This window comes from Sitophilus oryzae, unplaced genomic scaffold (assembly GCF_002938485.1).
Source record: "Sitophilus oryzae breed Bouriz unplaced genomic scaffold, Soryzae_2.0 scaffold_1657_pilon_pilon, whole genome shotgun sequence".
Taxonomy (NCBI): Eukaryota; Metazoa; Arthropoda; class Insecta; order Coleoptera; family Curculionidae; genus Sitophilus; species Sitophilus oryzae.
The window spans coordinates 907,384-928,530 of record NW_022146344.1 but is presented as its reverse complement, the minus strand read 5'-3'; the positions used below and the strand labels follow the sequence as shown (position 1 = coordinate 928,530).

Here is a 21,147-nt window from a genome sequence, read left to right as displayed (position 1 = left end):
CTCAGTATTGCTTTCGTTCGTTTACGTATTGCTTAGTATTATATTTAATTAATAGTACATATAAGATTTGAAATAGTTTTCTTTTTTACAAATGGGCTAGTAATATTATCGTTTTTTTTTTTTTTTTTTTTTTTTTTTTTTTTTAAAATTTGGTACATCTTTGAGAATAATCTAAAATGTCTACATTCCATGGGTATATTGATAAATGAGTTAAATTATAAGAAAAATGCATTTCTATATGAAAACTTGAAGGGATAAGGTAAAAAAATGGTATAATACAATTTGAGAACAATTAAATTGTGCATCTGATTCTCCTAAAATAACAGGGTGTTCGAACAAATTAAAGAAGTTATTGGCGTTTAAAAGCTAGAATTATTTTAAATAGAAATTTTTGAACACTCTGTATAAGGTAGTATTATTTTTATTATTGTAACAGAATAACTGATCCAATAAATAAACTACAGTAATATTTAAGTATTAAAAACTTTTGATACCCTTGGAGAAATGATGCCTTAAAATTTTTACTGCAATTTCACAAAATTGAAAATAAACTTTAAAAGCAGTAGGTTTAAGTATAATAAACCTTAAACAAATTTACCTTTATTTTAATCGGCAAAACTAAAAATGTTTTCCATTTAAAAAATACAACTTTGATATTTTTACTTATTTTTAAAAAAAAAAAAAAAATTCTGTTTAAAATTGATATATGCAATAATAATTAAACAAAAAAAAAATTTGTAAAAAATATAAATCGTTTGCTTCTATTACTCCGTGTCGTATGCTGGTGAACAACCCTGTATATCAAGCCCTGAAAATATGGGCATTGTTGTTTAAGACTCACCTATATAAATACAAAGGTAGGTTTTAATTAAATGAAAATATTTTCAAGTCAACTATTTGGTAGATCTCGTTAAAGAGAATATAATTTGTCTTTGCCTTTTTGCATAATCCAAAAATTGTTCATTAAAAGAAGCAAAATAATAATTTATTTTATTATAATTAAAAAAAAAATGGTACATTTTGAGAGTCACACTGGACGTTTTCTGGAACACTACAAAGATTCAAGGCATTATAAAATAATAGACAGGGTGAGGACTTCGATGCTCTCTATGGGCTGACTCGCTATCTAACTACTGGAGATAGAGAGTCGGTTAAATGGACAAATAATTGCAGTTCTGTAGAGTTAAATATATGCTCCTTTCATAAGTTGTCAGATAAAAAGTTGTAGATAGTCACATCTTTGACAAGACTGTGTTTCCGTTTTTTTCTAAACCTGTCATTTTGGACATATGACACAAATACCATCATTTTTTTAGTGAGGAACCATAGTTGGTCATGACTTCATCAGAAGCGTCACTTTCAAAGCTTTCCGGCGATATAATCTATAATATGTTTTTTCGAAAAATTACTGAGTTATTGCCAATTCTTATGATTTTGGCTACTTTTCGCTTAGTTCGCATAGTATTCTTTTCTATTATAATTTTAAAACTTTATAAAAAGACAGAATATTTTATTAAACGGTTTTTTTGCAATTTACATTAAACAAATTTAAACTTAAAAAATTAATATCACTACATACACTTTAAGTTATTTTACCAAATGTTCAAAATATCCGCCATTGTTTGAGTACACTAAAATCCTCCTCCCTCTAGGTGCCTTCTCTGTTGAGGTTGGCGATTAATATGGTATATGACTCTCTGTCCAGAGCTTGGTGAATAAGGGTGTTTCCGTCGGTGTGGGTCTAATCTCTTATGTTTGTCGTAGCCATGATTTCTTTTCCTCCCTATGCTACGTTTCCATCATAATTTTTCCTTCTATTATGAGCTGTATTTCTTCATATTCTGAGTGCCGCATTATATGCCCGATGAAGGAAGTTTTTTTGATTTTAATGGTGCCTGTTGGAATTTTTGTATTACGAGGTTTTCGTTTAAAAACTACAGTTTGTTGTTCTGGAGGTCCAACTTATCCTCAGCATCCGACAATACATCCACATTTCAAGCGCATTAAGGCGTTTGATGTTTGATGTCTTCTTGTTTTACCATGTTTCGCATCCCTATTAGTAGGAGCCATATATAACATTTTAATGTTCCTAGCCTCGTTGGTATAACTATTTTCGGATGGAATAAGAACTTTCGCATGTTGAGGAAACCATCCCTAGCTATTTCAATGCTTCTTCTGAGATTTCATTAAATTGGTCTAGCTGGCTGTTTTAATTCCCTGCCCAATATATCTGCGTGGTTTCGAGATGGACGCCGTTTTTTTTATCATAATATCGTTGTTTTCATTGTCTTGCGGATGTCTGTCGAAAATCATAGTTTTTTTCTTGACGGTGTTAATCTCTAGACTCATCCTGATACTTTCTTCTGTCAATTTGTCCATTTTTCAGCTGGTCTTCGGATTCTGCTAATACCACTGTATCGTCTGCATATCTTATATTGTTTATAATTTTTTCCATTTTATTTTAGCCCCTTCTGGACAATTCTGAGCAATAATAGTGACAATATGCATCCTTGTCTAACACCTCTGTGTATGTCTACATATCTTGTATTTCCTTTTTCAGTTTCACAGATTACAAGCTCTTTTCACAGAACGGCTAGTCGACTTTATTAAACTTCTTCCGTACCACCTCTTCATGTGCCTCTCTTGATTCATAAATTCTCTTGTAAATCTTGTTTGCTAACCATATCCCATAAATTTTAAAACGGATAGGTCAGATGACTGAGGAAACCCATGCAATTGGTCCACCTTCCTGAGTTTGTATAATTACGAAATAAATACTTTTAACATCTCTTTCATTATAAAGCGGGAAGCGTCATAATGAAAGTCATGTTGGAACCACTTATTGATGCACGAGTCTATAAATTTAACTTTTCTAACATGTCTTGAAAAACCCGTTCTCTAAAAACGTAAGAAACGTTCACTGGTCGTATCAAGAACGTATCCTCGAAAATGTATTGCCAAGAAAAGTTGAACCAATACACGCTTTTCTTCATTTTAAAAAATCATATTTACAATTTAGTTGAATCCCGATAAGGTATTTTTGTTTGCATGTGGCAGTTTGACATTTCTGAGAGCAACGGCGATTGAACTTATTACCATGGTAATTAAGTGAAATTGTTTAGAAAAAAATATAAGAATTGGCACTGCAATTTTAAAAAAAAACATATTATAGCTTATATCGCTGAAAAGCTTAAAATGACTCTTTTATTAAGTCATAGCCAACTATGTGTTTCATTTATAAAATATATGTTTGTGTCATGTCAGAAATGACAGGTTAAGGCTAAAAGTGACAAGCTATAGAAAAGAACGGAGAACAGAATCTTACTAAGGATATGATAAGTAAGGTTATATATGATATAATCTTAAGTAAGATTATATATGATATAATCTTACTTACTTATCGTCAACTTTCATCTGAAAACCGTTTGTCTAAAATAGATTATGATGGAATTAGGTAGCATTTTTAAAATAGCCGAAATTTGTTATTTTCCAAATATTAAGCTATAAACTTTTTCAAAAAATCACAAACTGCAATTCTCTCCCCATTTAACATACTCTCTATCTTCAGTAGTTTCCGAGATACCTATAGAGAACATTGTAGAAAACTCACCCTGTATACCCTCAAATGAGACTGGACTAGTCAAGGATCGAAAAATACTGGAAATCCACCCATTGCAGCAGAAAAAAGTAACTAGATGGAGAAATTGGCAAAAAATAGAAGCATCGAAAAACCTCAACAAGCAGAACTAAACTGATATTAAGTTGCAATGATTAGGAATTGCTGTAAGGTCTACATCCAGAGAATATAAGAGGAAAAAATGATTAGCTATAAGACTTTTAAACAAAATGGCATCTTTAACATAGATAATACTTTGGAAAATTGTACAGTAAACAATTAGTCTAACCTTCTACTTTTACCTAACCTTGCCAGATCTAAAATTTCTGGTATGCTGTCTATGTCCACCGCATAAGATTCGTTTGAAAGCCTGTCGAAACTCAGGATTGAATATTGTGTAAATCACTGGATTCAAAGTGGAATTGAAGTATCCAAGCCACAAAGCGAAGCTCATGATAAACTCGCTTATTGTGCAAGAGTCACCGCAGAGAGGCATTAGCAAGGCTAAGATAAAAAACGGCAACCAGCACATTACAAATGCGCCTGTAATTATGGCGAGCGTCTTCGCCGCTTTTCTTTCTCGTTTTGCTTCCAGACTTTCCTTCTTATCTCGTCTGGATTGGTGTTTGTCCCTGGAACTGGCGACCGGTGACGGTTCGTGACTGTGACTTTCTGTTTGCACGATCTCCGTCTGAAAATTGAAATGAAACGCTTTAATTGTATTTGATATAATTTGTAGATGATAACGCAGGCCTACAATGATTTTGGTGGCGCCAAAACTAAAACTGATTTTAAGTATATTAGATACCAGTGTACTTGCTTTTTCTAATGCTACGTGTAGTTTTCGAGAAATTGCAGGTATAACAAAAAAGGAAAATAAACAATTTCAAAATAATTAATGAGATTATCCAACAGGTTAAAAGCTATTTTTTATTAAAATTTTCTACGATGGTGGTCCTAAAAAGGCGGGATGACACGATCAAAGTTTCTTGGACCAAGCACATTTGGATGCTGCCATATAACTTTGCTTATAATAATGCTGTGCGCGTCTTACTTGTACGCTGCTTGTATAGTATTGACTTTTTGATCAAAGTCGAGTTGGAAGGCATTTTTACATTAAATTTGCATCAAAGCAAGTAGGCTGGTTTTCAACTTACTTGGATGTTACGAAGCCGTCAAAGTCAACTTTGATAAAATATTAGCATAGAAGTGAGACGCGCGCAACATCAACATAGGTATATTTATATGGCAGCATTTAGTTGACTTGATCCAAGGCTTTCGGACATTCCAGTCTAAGTGGCTATGCAGATAATGTACATTGATACTCATATTACATCGAAGATTTTTAAAGCTCATTAACCGTCCAGAACTAATTCATCTTAATTTTCAACCTTCTTATTTAAGAATTTTTAAAATGAACTAATAAAAAAAATAATGTGATGAAATATTTTTTTTGTAATCTTTTTCATAATTAAAGTTACACTTTTCATGCTTCTTTAACGTTTTGAAATATATGTTCCGTTTCATAACTAGTTACTCAGCATATAAAAGACCATACCATCATGTGGTATACGGATGCTTCCAAACCAAAAGTAGGACAGGGATATATTTGGGCCGAAAACTGAATATTCCTAACCAATGGGCACCTACCCCAGTATCCTTCAGGCAGAAATTTGTTAATGAAAGATGCGCACAATTTATCTTAGATAGGAACTATCGAAAACAGGAAATTGCCATCCTATCCATATAGTCAAGCAGCACTTAACGCGATCAACTCAGTAACCATCAATTCGAAGTTGGTCAAAGAATTGGAGAAACTCAACAAATTAGGCAAAGAAAATAAAGTCCTCCTACTTGCGCCTGCTCACCAAGGATAGAAGGCAATGAAAAGCAAATGATCTAGCTAGAAAGGAGCGAACACTCCACTGACAGGACCAGAACCGTTCTGTTTTCTAAACGGGAACCAACTGAAAGCGGAACTGAAGAATCTGGAAGACTCCATCCGTAACTTGGAATGGGTGTCCTCCAACGGTCTAAGACATCGAAAAGTTCCTTAGAACTTATGACCGAGAAAATCAAAGGTTTTCCTTGATTTAAGTAAAAACAATCTTCGGATTGTCACGGGGTTTCTAACAGACACTGTCTCCTCAACGAACACCTCAGTAGGCTGAAACTGAGAAACAACGGCGAATGCAGATTTTGTGGGGAAAATGGGGAAACACCAGAACACCTTATCACTGAGTGCGCCCAGACGACGACCATTCGTGCCATGAACCTTGGTACGTCTGATGTCGAGGATGGAGAACTGGCCTCTGTGGAGCCGTCTCAGATACTGGCTTTTCTTAGAGCCCTGAAACTGTATGATGAGTTATAACTCATTATAAATCAAGAAAGGGGAACACACAATAGATCTATAAGGTCGCGGTGATTAACTCCCCTCCTAAACATTCTACATTCTACATTCATAACTAGTTTATATTTTTTTATAACTAGTTAATATTTTTCTTTTCACAACTATTAATGAAATAAATGATTCGTCACTTTGTCGCTTAAAAAAACAAAAGCAATTTTTAAGTCATTTTTCATTCATTTTAGGTCATAGGTCATTCAAATTCGCTGAAGTTTTTATTTATGAATATGAATATGTTTATGGCAAATTTCTTTCGGGATAAAGAGCATTAATAAAATAATGCCGAATTTAAATTAGTTATTGTTATCAAGAAAGGGCATTACATTTGGGGGTTCACGTGCAATTTTGATAAAGAACGACCACTGTTACCAGCAAATTGTCCTTAAATGTACAAAAATGAATATTTTTTGTATTGTCATGTGTCATGTTTAAAATGCAAATTTAGTTCTCTGATTAAACAAAAGCCGATTGAAACTTTTCCAAAGTGGCCAACTTGCGGATGTAAATTCCCTTATACAAAGTAGAAATGTTGTTCGCACGGAAGTTTGCGTGTCTGGTTTGTCTTAAACCGCAAGCCAAAGAAGTAGTTCGGTTTCTTAAGATTTTAAGTAACGGTAACATAATCTTTGAATTTAGTTTTCTTGAACATCAAGAAAATCAAATTTATGATAATATCCAGAAATCCAGATGTGTTTAAAAACTCCATTATAACAGTTAATACAAAGCCCATAGAAAGGGTAGATAAATTTAAGTACTTGGGCATATAACTCTCCGAAGATTGGACATCAGACAAGGAAATTAAATATCGCATCGAACAAACTCGACAGGCATTCTTGAGGTTTCGAAAAGTACTTGTCTGTTCTGATTTTGACCTTAACCTCTGATTAAAATTCGTAAAGTGTTACGTGTGGTTGGTGCTCCTTTATGGTATGTAAGGTTGGACATTAAAAACAGCTGCCATTAATAAGATAGAGGATTTCGAGATGTGGCTATATCGGAGAATTCTGAAGATACCTTGGATGGCTAGGTTAACAAATGAAGAAGTTCTGAGACGTGTTGACAAAGAACGCGAATTGTTTGAATTGATTAAGAAGAAAAAAAACGCATACCTGGGGCACATAATGCTCCAAATATCAAATCTTGCATCTGTTAATCGAAGGTAAGATCGAAGGCCGAAGGAGTACCAGAAGAAAGAAAATGTCTTGGTTGAGGAATGTTAGACAGTGGACAGGCCTGCAAGATGTACAGTCGTTAATAAACACTGCCAGGCACAGAGAAGCGTTGGAAAATGTTATCGCAAATATCCATTAATGGATTTGCACTAGAAGAAGAAGAACATAATCTTTAATTTTTTTTTTGTTTAACTTAAATTGTTCAAGAACAAACACCTTTATGCAGATATGAGGATATGAATCAAGAAATCTGAAGATAACTAGATTTTGCGATTTTTATATGTGTCACATGTTTATGCATCGACCATATCACTGCAATATGATTCATACCAAATATATATTTTCATGTATGATAGTAAGACAAATATATATATGTTAAATTTTATAGGGTAAAAATATTGAAATATATCCTCTTTAAATGTAGACATAGAATTGAATTAACCATAATTTTCGATTGTGTCAGGAAATATTTATCCAGAACAAATATGTGGAACCCAAATTTAAAAGTTCGAGATTGAGACAAATTTCTTATAAAGTGTCTTAATACTGGTGGATGCTATAACGTAACTACACGGTGCTCACGGTGTTAATTGATTATGGGTACATGGATGTTATATATATATATATATATATATATATATATATATATATATATATATATATATATATATATATATATATATATATAAATAAAATTATCGGTAAACCTGGTTAAACATCGACTAGATGGTGTCAGTGCCATCTGTCGATATTTTTTGAAAATCATTTTTTTTCTGTCGTTACTTCTTTAGAGAATCCCAAAACTAATAGCACCTTCTCATAGCCACTTCATCACGGCTACCTGGAAGTATTTTTAGATTTTGAAATTTGCTGATAATTTGTAAGATACATAGGCCAACTTAATTTTTTTAAAAGCGGACTTACATTTTTTGTTTCAGATTTTGAAAGAATTCGGTCTCTTTAGTATAATGATATGCCACACTTTTTTGTTTCAGGCATTACTCGACGTCATTTGTAAAACTGAAATCAATACACCTCAACATTTCCAACAAAGAGTACAAAATGCATTCGGAAGTATAAAAACAAGATCTGTTTGAAAGGACTATACATAAAATTGAACAAAAAATTAATTTGAGCAATAGGGACGGTGGTAATCATTTCGAACATGTAGAATATTAGAAACTAGTTAAAGTAAAAGTTGATTTATTTATAATAATTACGATTAATATTATGCATATTATGAGATCGTATATTGAGATTTCGAATTCATAACGAAAGTTAAAAATAATATCTCTAAATTGCTGACCTGGATATTATTTATTTGAAGATTCTTCGATTGGCCATTCATTCATTAACATTCGTCAATATTGTTGCGATGAATATAATCAGGTTAAATAATTTAAAAAGCAGAGTCCGACTATTTTAAATAATAATTAAATAGTTTTGTTGTTGTTAAAATATCCAAAACAAAAAAAAAATATAAAGTGTCGCATATCGTTGTACTCACGAGACTGAATTCTTTCAAAACCTGAATAAATCAGTAGGCATATTGTGCTACTGCTTCTCGAAAGATCTGCGTCAAAGGAAGCAAAATCAAAAACACTTCTCGAAAAGTAAAGAGAAAGGGAAGAAAAAATGGAAGAGTAAAATAACAAAAAAAAACAGCCTGGCGCATCTCCACATTAGCGTAAGAGAAGAAGCGAGAACCTCTCACCTCAGCTCAGGAAGGGGGAGAAAAACCCCAGGATGAAATTCCGGCCAATACCGAGAGGCAAGGGAAATTAAAACAACTTTGGTTGCACGTCATCGATGACACCATGCGTCGTCTTATAGAGTTTGCTGGTGGTCGTATTATGATGTGCAACCAAAGTTATTTTAATTTCCCTTATATAGGGACGTAGCACCAGCTTTGTCAGAACTCCATGTAACGACATCGAATTGGCGAGTGATCAACTCAAGGGAGGAGGGCCATTGTCAGGTCCTCATAATAGGAATTTATCTCAAATTGAAGGAGGCAATAGACAAAGAGGGATATATCCTTATTATAGGTTCGGAGCAACACCGATATCAGGTCCAAGTTAACGAGGTGGGGAAAATGGAGACAGGTCCTCCAGCCTCCCCCTCACGTGTACTGTACGTGCCGGAGACAAGCTGCTCGACTGTGAAGGGCACGAAGGTTCAAACCCCACCGTAAAAGAGACAACCTAACCAACCGTCGCCGTCGGAGGAGGTAGATATCCACTCATCGGTCGAAGAACATCTATTTGTCGGAGGAGGATCAGAAATACCCTGTCCCGCTTACAACTGGGAAATCCCCATGTATGATGAGTTATAACTCAAGGAAGGGGAACAAAATAGATCTTTAATGTCGCGATGATTACCCCTCCCCCCTCTCACTCCCTCTACATTCTACATTCTAGCTGACTGGTTGGCAAAGAAAACAAGAGCTTGTAGAGAAAATATAAAACATTTTGATACAGATTATAAGGATGGAACAGTATTATTTGGAAGATTTTTTATAAACAATAGTATTTAAATTTTAGTTAAATTAAGAATATACTTTTAAATTTTGTATTATTATAGTTTTTGTTCTTTTTATGTAGGTGTTGTAAAATATGGCGGTAATTCAATTTATGCACATATATTTTTAGCTTCATGTGTAAATTGTTGAGCACGCTACGGTCCTGGTAGATATAAATCGAGCTAAAGTAAGAATTATGACCGTTGCTGGTTTGTGTTTGTACAGACAACACGATGTACAACACGAGTCGCTAGATACGAACACGGTTATACAAATCCATATAGTTTTTTTTGGAATATATTCCATGTTATGTTGTGCAGATATGCCACGGCACCGTTTGATATGAATTGATTTCGAATACTTACTTTGCTTGTATTAATAATATGACTCTGATGACTAACATGACTAGTAGATCCATTATTAGCAGCAGGTGATGACTTCTCCGGTGAGACATTATTTGACACCGTTAATCTTTGTTCTGGACCACCGTCTTCAGTCGGAGGTCTTGATATTGTAAAGGCTGTCGTTTCTTCCTATAAAGAAACACAAAAGATAATATCTTTAGAGATAATTAATATTATAATAAAATACACTTACTTCTTGATCGTTACTACTAGTTTGCTCTTCGTGTTCGTCTAGTATTTCCATTGTTGTTGTGGATTGGCCTTCCATCATAACAAGTGAACCTACCAACGCTTCTGCTGTTTGAGTTTTTCCAGCAGATTTTTTCACTCTCAGGAATCGTCGTTTGGCTAGGAATGTGTTTGTTAATCTTAAATATACAATTCTACAGTTAACTATTGGAAATGTTCTTGCTTTAAGGTATCATATGAACAGACAATACAATTACATAATGCATTAAGGGGGTGCAACTACGATTATTATTTTTATAAAGGGTTATAAGTTAGATGGATTGCTATGTTTTTTTATATAGAATCCCGAATTTCGATTATCAAGATACCACAGTGTAAGTGAACCAATGATATACAGGGTGTCCCAGACTGAGCGTGCATTAGAAGTTTCTAGAGAACCACAATATCTAGATCGAAGATTTTTTACACATCATTGTTTTACAACGAGATCTATCGATTAAAAATATTTTCAATATGGCGGCTCTTCAATACCGGAAGTTGACAGCAACTTTCCTATTTTAAATGGGTGCCCCCATTTTTTATTACATACTTAAATTCTCTGTAAAATTCTAGGAATATTGATGTTAAACAACGTTTTGGACGAAAAAAAAATACCTGTCAAAAAAATTTGTATAGCCTAAAAGTCAAATTTAATAATTACCACAGCCACTGTGACATAAAGAGAAGATATGTGGCTATCTATTTCAAAAATTAAATTGTCCAAATGTCATACAATAATGGCGGCAGCTGTCATGGAATTGAGCGATTAAAAAATTATCATAAATCATTTTTTTCACATGGAAACCCACATTTTTGATTTCAGTAGTAAAAAGGTTTTTTAATTCGTTACTTTTTAACTATACATGTTCCTATACCTAAAATAAATCATTTTTAAGTTACTTAAGATTTAATTTGAAAACGTATAATTTTCTTAATTTTATCTAGCTTCCTTTGACATTAAGTGTTAAACGGTCAGACAATTTATTTCCATCTGTCAGAAAACAAATTATTTGAATTTCCTATATTATAAATACTGCCTGCCTTAAGAGCTTAAAAAGTGAATTTATAAAAATATATCTCGGATTTTCGCTCTTTAGTGATATCTAATAATTGATATTATTAATAATATTCCGTATGATCGAAAAAAAAACAGCGCAAAGTTGGCTCGGAAATGATGCTGCTTTTTGAACAAAGCGTCACAATATGACATGGTCAGATCTATTCTTTTACATCGCTTGACGTTTAAAGTCATAGGCTACTGGTTAAAATCAAGAAAAATATGCGCTTTAACTAAATCTTAGATAATTTAAAAACAATATATTTTAGGTATAGGAACATATATAGACAAAAAATAAGGAATTGAAAAGCCTTTTCACTAGGGAAATAAATAAGTGGGTTTCCATTTGAAAAAAATGATTTATGATAATTTTTTAATCGCTCAATTCTATGACAGCTGCGGCCATTATTATATGGCATTCGAACAATTTAATTTTTGAAATAGATCGCCACATGTTTTCTCTTTATGGCACAGTGGCAGTGGTAATCACTAAATTTGACGTTTAGGCTATACACATATTTTTGGGAGGCAGTTTTTATGGTTCAAAAATTTTGAATATTCTTTTTCTCAAAAACGGTCAATGTTAGATATAGAGTGTTTAATATCAAAATTTATAAAATTTACAGAGAATCTAAGTATGTAATAAAAAATAGGGGCACCTATTTAAAATAAGGAAGTTGCTGTCAACTTCCGGTATTTCCGGAAGTGCCGCCATATTGAAAATATTTTTTATCGATACATCTCATTGTGAAACTATGATGTGCAAAAAATCTCCGAGCTAGATATTTTAGTTCTCTAAAAACTTCTAATGCACGCTCAGCCTGGGACACCCTGTATATATATATATATATATATATATTACCATAGGTTTCCAGATTTAAACACGGTGCATTTTGAAGAAATGCTTATATTATTTGCTATTTTAGTTTCAATTATTCTTTGACTTTATGAAACATATTTTAAGTAAATTTAATTCTTGGTTTGAGGTCAGATGTAAATAAATATTTTAAAGATTTAATACATTAATTATTATTTATTGATAAAAAAAATTATTTCATGAAGTTTCGACCATTAACTTGGTCTTTTTCATAATGAATCTTCTACTTGTTCCACCTGGACAGAATTAATAATGTTTACATGTAAATAAAAACGTGCTCACACAGACAACAGAATACAGGTACATCATTGAATTTAACTATTTTTAAGTAGCCCGATAGACGGCTATTCCAGTACTGCTTGAAATAGTTTACTAATGTTGTTCGTTTCTTGTTTATCATTTACCGCGTTGGTGTTTTTTTTAATTCTATGGATTCTAACAGTTCCCTTTTTTTATTAAACTCTTTAAAATAATTTTTACCCTTTCAAAATTAAAAGTATGCCTAGTTGACAATTCATGTTTTGTTAGTGCTGTGGCATTTTTTAAATATTTATGGCCTTGCATATGTTTTTCTAGATACTGGCTAATCTGCCCAATATATACACCATACACCATTGCAATTTTTACAGGGAATTTCATATACGACGTTGCTTTTTTATTGGTTGGGGTTTAGTTTTCAATTTTGAAAAATGTTGTGATGTTAGTATGTAACTTTTATGATATACTTCAATGTTATATGTTTTGTATAATTTTTGCAGCGGTTGTGATAGACCCCTAATAAAGGGTAAGGCAATGTAGCTTTTGATTTTATTGTTGGTATTATTTCTAGGGTTAATATTTTATGACGTTGAGTTGTAAAACATGCAAATCCATTTTTTGAAAATTTTATTTACCAATCTCAACGATTAATTATTTGTTTGAAGTGTTCCTTTGACTTTTTCTATTGCGTTCTCCCTGTATTCCGGATCTGACAATTGAATTGCCCAGTCTGCCATTCCTATGATTACCGATTTCCTCTGAGTAAGGAAAACTATTTGAAAAGATAAAATAAAAAAATATACAAAAAATTGGCAAACTCTCCCAAAAAAGCCAAAACTATGAAAATTGTATACAACAAATTTCTAGTGTTTTATGTTTAGGACTCAATTATGCCAATGAGATTACTAACAAAAAACAGTTACCGATTAATGATATCATTTGTAATGTTGAGACCGGCTTAAAACACTTAACAAACAAAGAAAACGACGAACTTCGGGGCAAAACTTGTAATATTCTTACTAATTTCAATCATAAAATGGAAAATAAGATAATACAGGGTTTTCAAATAGATTGAAAAAAACAAAAGTGTTTCTAAGGGATAATCCCCAATTAAAAATATTAAGAGCTGAAAAATCAAACGAAACAGTTATAATGACACCGACCGAATATAACATTAAAATGAAGCAATTATTGAATACCAAATAAAACATATAAATTAATTAAGCGTGATCCAACCAACATATGTCAGAAAGAAAACAACCAATTAGTCGAACGATGGGAACATAAAGAATATACAGGGTGTCCCAGGATGAGCGTGCATTAGAAGTTTCTAGAGAACTACAACATCCAGCTCGGAGATTTTTTGCACATCGTAGTTTCACAACGAGATCTATAGATTAAAAATGTTTTCGATATGGCGGCACTTCCGGAAATAGCGGAAGTTGACAGCAACTTTCTTATTTTAAATGGGTGCCCCCATTTTTTATTTGTACTTAAATTCTCTGTAAAATTTTATGAATTTTGATATTAAACACTCTATATCTAACATTTTTTTAAAAAAAAGTATTTAAAATTTTTGAACGAAAAAAACTGCCTGTCAAAAATAAGTGTTTAGCCTAAACGTCAAATCTAGTCATTACCACAGCCACTGTGCCATAAAGGGAAAACATGTGGCTATCTATTTCAAAAATTACATTGTTCAAATGTCATAGAAAAAATAGGCCGCAGCTGTCATAGAATTGAGCGATTAAAAATTATCATAAATCATTTTTTTTCAAATGGAAAACAACTTTTTTTATTTCACTAGTGAAAAGGATTTTCAATTCGTCACCTTTTAACTGTACATGTTCCTATACCTAAAATAAATAGTTTTTGAGTTATTTAAGATTTAGTTTTAAAGCGTATATTTTTCTTGATTTTAACCAGTAGCCTATGACTTTATACGTCAAGTGATGTAAAACAATAGATCTGGTCATGTCGCATTGTGACGCTTTGTTCAAAAAGCAGCATCATTTTCGAGCCAACCTTGCGCTGTTTTTTTTTCAAATCATACGGATTATTATTAATAATATCAATTATTGTTGATATACAGGGTTGTTCACCACATACGACACGGAGTATTGTAGCTAAACGATGAGATTTTTACAAATTGTAAGTTTTGGGTTCGATGAAGGACTATTAGAGGTACAATTTACAAATAATTTTACAAGATACAGAGTGTCCCAAATAAGTAAAAAATATCAAAGTTGTATTTTTTTAAATGGAACACCCTGTATATTATTACATTTTTAGTTTCTACGATTAAAATAAAGGTAAATTTGATTAAGATTTATTATACTTAAACCTTACCGTTTTTGAAATATTTTCAATTTTGTGAAATTGCAGTAAAAATTTTAAGGCTTCATTTCTCCAAGGGTATCAAAGTTTTAATACTAAATATTTACTGAAGTTTATCTACTGATCAGTTATTGTGTTGCAATAATAAAAAATAATACTACCTTATACAGAGTGTCTAAAAATTTATTTTAAATAATTATTAGCTTCAAACGGCAATAACTTGTTTAATTTAAATGGAACACCCTGTATATTTTACGAGAATCAGATGCACAATTTAATTGTCTATCAAATTATATTATACCATTTTTTACCTATCTCTTTAAGTTTCCGTAGAAAATTTATTTTCTTGTAATTTAGAACTTATTTATCAATATATCCATGGACTATTGACATTTTAGATTATTTTTAAAGATGTATCAAATTTTTAAAGAGTACAGATACTAATATTGTCGATATAATTCGTTTATTTCATTAAAAAATAAAAAAAAACTGTTCAAATATTTGTTAAAGAGGACCAATTAATATGATCCAGTATTCAAACTACATTAACTGACTGTTTGCATTGATTAATAATAATTGCTCCAAATACTAAAAAACTGAATTTTGTATGGGCATTAGACAGTGTGATAAAAAGTAACACCTTAAAAATGATATTTCATTTTTTAATAAATGCTTATTTATAACAACAGAGACTTTAATTTGATAACTTATTATTATATTGATTTCTGACTCAAATCCACATTTATTTATAATAATTTATTAACGAACACAATTAAGTATGTAATTAATTAGTATATGGGTGGAAATAATGGTGTTATATTTAATTAATGGTATACTCTTTTATAAAGATTTAAATAGTTTTCTTTTTGCATACAAATGTCAATTGTCTGTACATTTGTACATTTGTTGCTTTAAAAACAATCTAAAATGTCAATATTCCATGGATATATTGATAAATGAGGTCTAAATTATAAGAAAATGCATTTTCTACGAAAACTTGAAGGGATAGGTAAAAAATGGTATAATACAATTTGATAGACAATTTAATTGTGCATCTGATTCTCTAAAATATACAGGGCATTCTATTTAAATTAAAGAAGTTATTGCCGTTTGAAGCTAATAATTATTTAAAATAAATTTTTTAGACACTCTGTATAAGGTAGTATTATTTTTTATTATTGCAACATAATAACTGATCAATAAATAAACTTCATTAAATATTTAGTATTAAAAACATTGATACCCTTGGAGAAATGAAGCTTTAAAATTTTTACTGCAATTTCACAAAATTGAAAATATTTCAAAAACGGTAAGGTTTAAATATAATAAACCTTAATCAAATTTACCATTATTTTAATCGTAGAAACTAAAAATGTAACAATATACAGGGTGTTCCATTTAAAAAAATACAACTTTGATATTTTTTATTTATTTGGGACACTCTGTATCTTGTAAAAATATTTTTAAATTATAGCTCTAATAGTCCTTCAACGAACCCCAAACTTACAATTTGTAAAAATCTCATCGTTCAGCTACAATACTCCGTGTCGTATGTGGTGAACAACCCTGTATATTCACCTATCACTAAAGAGCGAAAATACGAGATATATTTTTATAAATACACTTTTTAAACTTTTAAGCAGGTAGTATTTATACTATAGGAAATTCAAATAATTCGTTTCCTGACAGATGGAAATAAATTGTGTGACCCTTTGACATTTAATGTCAAAGGAAGCTAGATAAAATCAAGAAAAATATGTTTTCAAACTCAATCTTAAATAACTTAAAAACGATTTATTTTAGGTATAGGAACATGTATAGTTAAAAAGTAACGACTTGAAAACCCGTTTCATTAGTGAAATTAAACAAGTGGTTTTCCATTTGAAAAAAATGATTTATGATAATTTTTTAATCACTCAATTCCATGACGGCTACCGCCATTATTATATGATATTTGAACAATTTAATTTTTGAAATAGATAGCCACATGTCTTCTCTTTATGGCACAGTGGCTGTGGTAATCACTAAATTCGACGTTTAGGCTATACACATATTTTTGACAGGCAGTTTTTTTCATTCAAAAATTTTAAATATTTTTTTCTCAAAAACGGTTAATGTTAGATATAGAGTGTTTAATATCAAAATTCATAAAATTTTACAGAGAATTTAAGTACACAATAAAAAATGGGGGCACCCATTTAAAATAAGAAAGTTGCTGTCAACTTCTGGTATTTCCGGAAATGCCGCCACATTGAAAATATTTTTAATCGATAGATCTTGTTGTGAAACTATGCTATGCAAAAAATCTCCGAGCTAGATGTTGTAGTTCTCTAGAAACTTCTAATGCACGCTCAGCCTGGGACACCCTGTATACCACCTAACGTCGCAAAATCTTTACAAATCCGCAACGCCCTACCACCGAAAATCTATGGTCTGCCCAAATTGCATAAAGATGAAGTGCCATTAAGGCTAATTGTTTCATGCATACAGTCACCATATAATTTATTATCTAAATATTTAACAAAAAAATAAAACAATATAACGGGTAAAAACAAATATTACATTAAGTAAGTTAAGACTCTTTTGATTTTAAAGAAAAAATAAAAAACATTAAAATTCCAAATAATTATGTTCTAATATCTCTTGACGTAGTCTTCTGTATTCTCTCGCTATAAAAGTTATTAAAAATATAAGTGGAATGATATTAAAAAATTTAACCTCTAGATGAATTTATTAATGCATATAGAAAAAACTTTACAATCTACATGCTTTGTCTATGAAAACGAAATCTACAAGCAAATAGAGGAGTGTGCCATGGGTTCTTCGATTTCAAGCGTTGTAGCGCAAATCGTGATGGAGGATCTCGAAGAAACAATTTTATCAAAATGTGACATTGAAATTCCATTTTTTATAGATATGTTGACGATTGCGTAACAGCTATAGGTACCAGAAGATCAAGTAAACAACATATTAAATATTTTTAATAAATACCGTAAACATTTGCAATTTACTTTAGAAATAGAACAAAACAATCAGCTAAATTTTCTTGATTTAACATTATACCGTAAAAATAATTGATTCAGAACCGAATGGAACACTAAGAAAACGTGGTCGTCAAGATATTTAAATTTTAATTCCTACCACCCCCTTACTCAGAGGAAATCGGTAATCATAGGACTTGCAGACCGGGCAATTCAATTGTCAGATCCGGAATACAGGGAGGACGCAATAGAAAAAGCCAAAGGGGGAGCACTTCAAACAAATAATTACCCGTTGAGATTGGTAAATAAAATTTTCAAAAAAAGGATTTACAGGTTTTACAACTCAAAGTCTCAAAATATTAACCCTAGAAATAATACCAACAATAAAATCAAAACCTACATCGCCTTACCCTTTATTACTGGTCTATCACAACCGCTGCAAAAATTATACAAAACATATAACATTGAAGTATGTCATAAAAGTTACCTAAAACCCTAAACAATAAAAAAAGCAACGTCGTATATGAAATTCCCTATAAAAATTGCAATGGTGTATACAGGGTTGTTCACCACATACGACACGGAATATTGTAGCTAAACAATTAGATTTTTACAAATTGTAAGTTTTTAGTTTGTTGAAGGACTATTAGAGCTATAATTTAAAAATATTTTTACAAGTTACAGAGTGTCCCAAATAAATAAAAAATATCAAAGTTGTATTTTTTTAAATGGAACACCCTGTATATTATTACATTTTTAGTTTCTACGATTAAAATAAAGGTAAATTTGATTAAGGTTTATTACACTTAAACCTTACCGTTTTTGAAATATTTTCAATTTTGTGAAATTGCAGTATAAATTTTAAGGCTTCATTTCTGCGAGGGTATCAAAGTTTTTAATACTCAATATTTACTGAAGTTTATTTATTGATCAGTTATTGTGTCGCAATAATAAAAATTTTACTACCTTATACAGAGTGTCTAAATATTTATTTTAAATAATTATTAGCTTTAAACGGCAATAACTTGTTTAATTTAAATAGAACACCCTGTATATTTTATGAGAATCAGATGCACAATTTAATTGTCTACCAAATTGTATTATACCATTTTTTACCCATCTCTTCAAGTTTCCGTAGAAAATGCATTTTCTTGTAATTTAGAACTCATTTATCAATATACCCATGGAATACTGACATTTTAGATTATTTTTAAAGATGTACCAAATTTTTAAAGAGAACAGATACTAATATTGTCAATAAGTTCGTTTATTTCATTAAAAAATAAAAAAAACTGTGTAAATATTTGTTAAAGAGGACCAATTAATATGATTCCAGTATTCAAACTACATTAATTGACTGTTTGCGTTGATTAATAATAATTGCTCCAAATACTAAAAAACTGAATTATTTATGTGTATTAGACAGTGTGGTAAAAAAAACTAATACCTTAAAAATGATAGTTAATTTTTTGACAAATGCTTATTTATAACAACAGAGACGATAATTTTTATAACTTATTATTATATTGATTTCTGATTCAAATCCACATTTATTTAGAATAATTTATTAACGAACACAATTAAGTATGTAATTAATTAGTATTTGGGCGGAAATACTGGTGGTATATTTAATTAATGGTATACTCTTTTATAAAGATTTAAATATTATACTAAAAAAATATAATTTTACTAAAAACGATAATATTACTAGCCTGTACATTTTGTACATTTGTTGTTTTAAAAACAATCTAAAATGTCAATATTCCATGGGTATATTCATAAATGAGGTCTAAATTATAAGAAAATGCATTTTCTACGAAAACTTGAAGGGATAGGTAAAAAGTGGAATAATGCAATTTGATAGACAATTAAATTGTGCATCTGATTCTCATAAAATATACAGGGTATTCCATTTAAATTAAACAAGTTATTGCCGTTTAAAGCTAGTAATTATTTAAAATACATTTTTAGACACTCTGTATAAGGTAGTATAATTTTTATTATTGCAACACAATAACTGATCAATAAATAAACTTCACTAAATATTTAGTATTAAAAACTTTGATACCCTCGGAGAAATGAAGCCTTAAAATTTATACTGCAATTTTACAAAATTCAAAATATTTAAAAAAAAAAACAAACAAAGGTTTAAGTGTATTAAACCTTAATCAAATTTACCTTTATTTTAATTGTAGAAACTAAAAATGCAATAATATACAGGGTGTTCCATTTAAAAAATACAACTTTGATATTTTTTATTTATTTGGGACACTCTGTATCTTGTAAAAATATTTTTAAATTGTAGCTATAATAGTTCTTCAACGAACCCAAAACTTACAATTTGTAAAAATTTAATCGTTTAGCTACAATTCTCCGTGTCGGATGTGGTGAACAATCCTGTATATTGGGCAGACTAGCCAGTATCTAGAAAAACGTATGCAAGGCCATAAATATGATAAAAAAATGCAACAGCACTGACAAAACATGAATTGTCAACTGGGCATAGTTTTAATTTTAAAAGGGTAAAAATTATTAAGTCTGAGTTTAAGACAAAAAAAGGGAATTGTTAGAATCCCTAGCCATAAATAAAAACATCAACGCGGTAAATGATAAACAAGAAACGAACAACATTAGTAAACTATATCAAGCAGTGCTGGAGTAGCCGTCGATCGGGCTACTTAAAAATAGTTAAATTCAATGATGTACTTGTATATCTGTTGCCTGTGTGTGCATGTTTTATTGACTTTTAAAAATTAGAATTAAGTTTTAACAGAACTAACAAATCTACGTTGAGGGTAAGTCATTATTGTTTTATTTTTGTATTTTTAACTGTTTTTACATGTAAATATTATTAATTCTGACAGATGGAACAAGTAGAAGATTCAGTATGAAAAAGACCAAGTTAATGGTCGAAACGCCATGAAATAAAAAAATTTATCAATAAATAACAGGGTTGGCATGATTTAAATCATGATTTAAATCGTGGTTTAAATCAAGTGATTTTTTTAATTTTAATCATGTGATTTAAATTATAAAAAAATAATTTTATTGAAACTATTATAAATCAAAAAATAACTGTAAAAGTTATAAAAATGTGTCCTAGAAAACTATAAAAAATATTTCTATAACAGATTAAAAAATAATAAATAGACAAAAATTTTAAATGTAATAAAAAAAATAAAAATTTAATTATAAAACTATATAAAAATATCTATTCATCAATTTAATTGTTGGACCGATTTTTGAACTAATTTCGTGTGAATTCATTAGATGGCTAAACGCAGGG

At 30.6% G+C, this 21,147-nt stretch overlaps 1 protein-coding gene across 1 annotated transcript in view; it reads right to left on the bottom strand.

Annotated features, from left to right (window-relative positions):
• Positions 1-3,914: 3,914 nt before the first annotated feature.
• Positions 3,915-21,147, bottom strand: part of LOC115880760 (5-hydroxytryptamine receptor-like) — a 182,988-nt gene continuing 165,755 nt past the window's right edge. Inside the window, exons 5-7 of the mRNA XM_030898041.1 lie at positions 10,311-10,506; positions 10,085-10,252; positions 3,915-4,307 (exon numbers count right to left, since the gene is read on the bottom strand). Of these exons, the coding sequence (XP_030753901.1) occupies positions 3,915-4,307; positions 10,085-10,252; positions 10,311-10,506 (757 nt within the window). The remainder of the gene's footprint in view (positions 4,308-10,084; positions 10,253-10,310; positions 10,507-21,147) is intronic.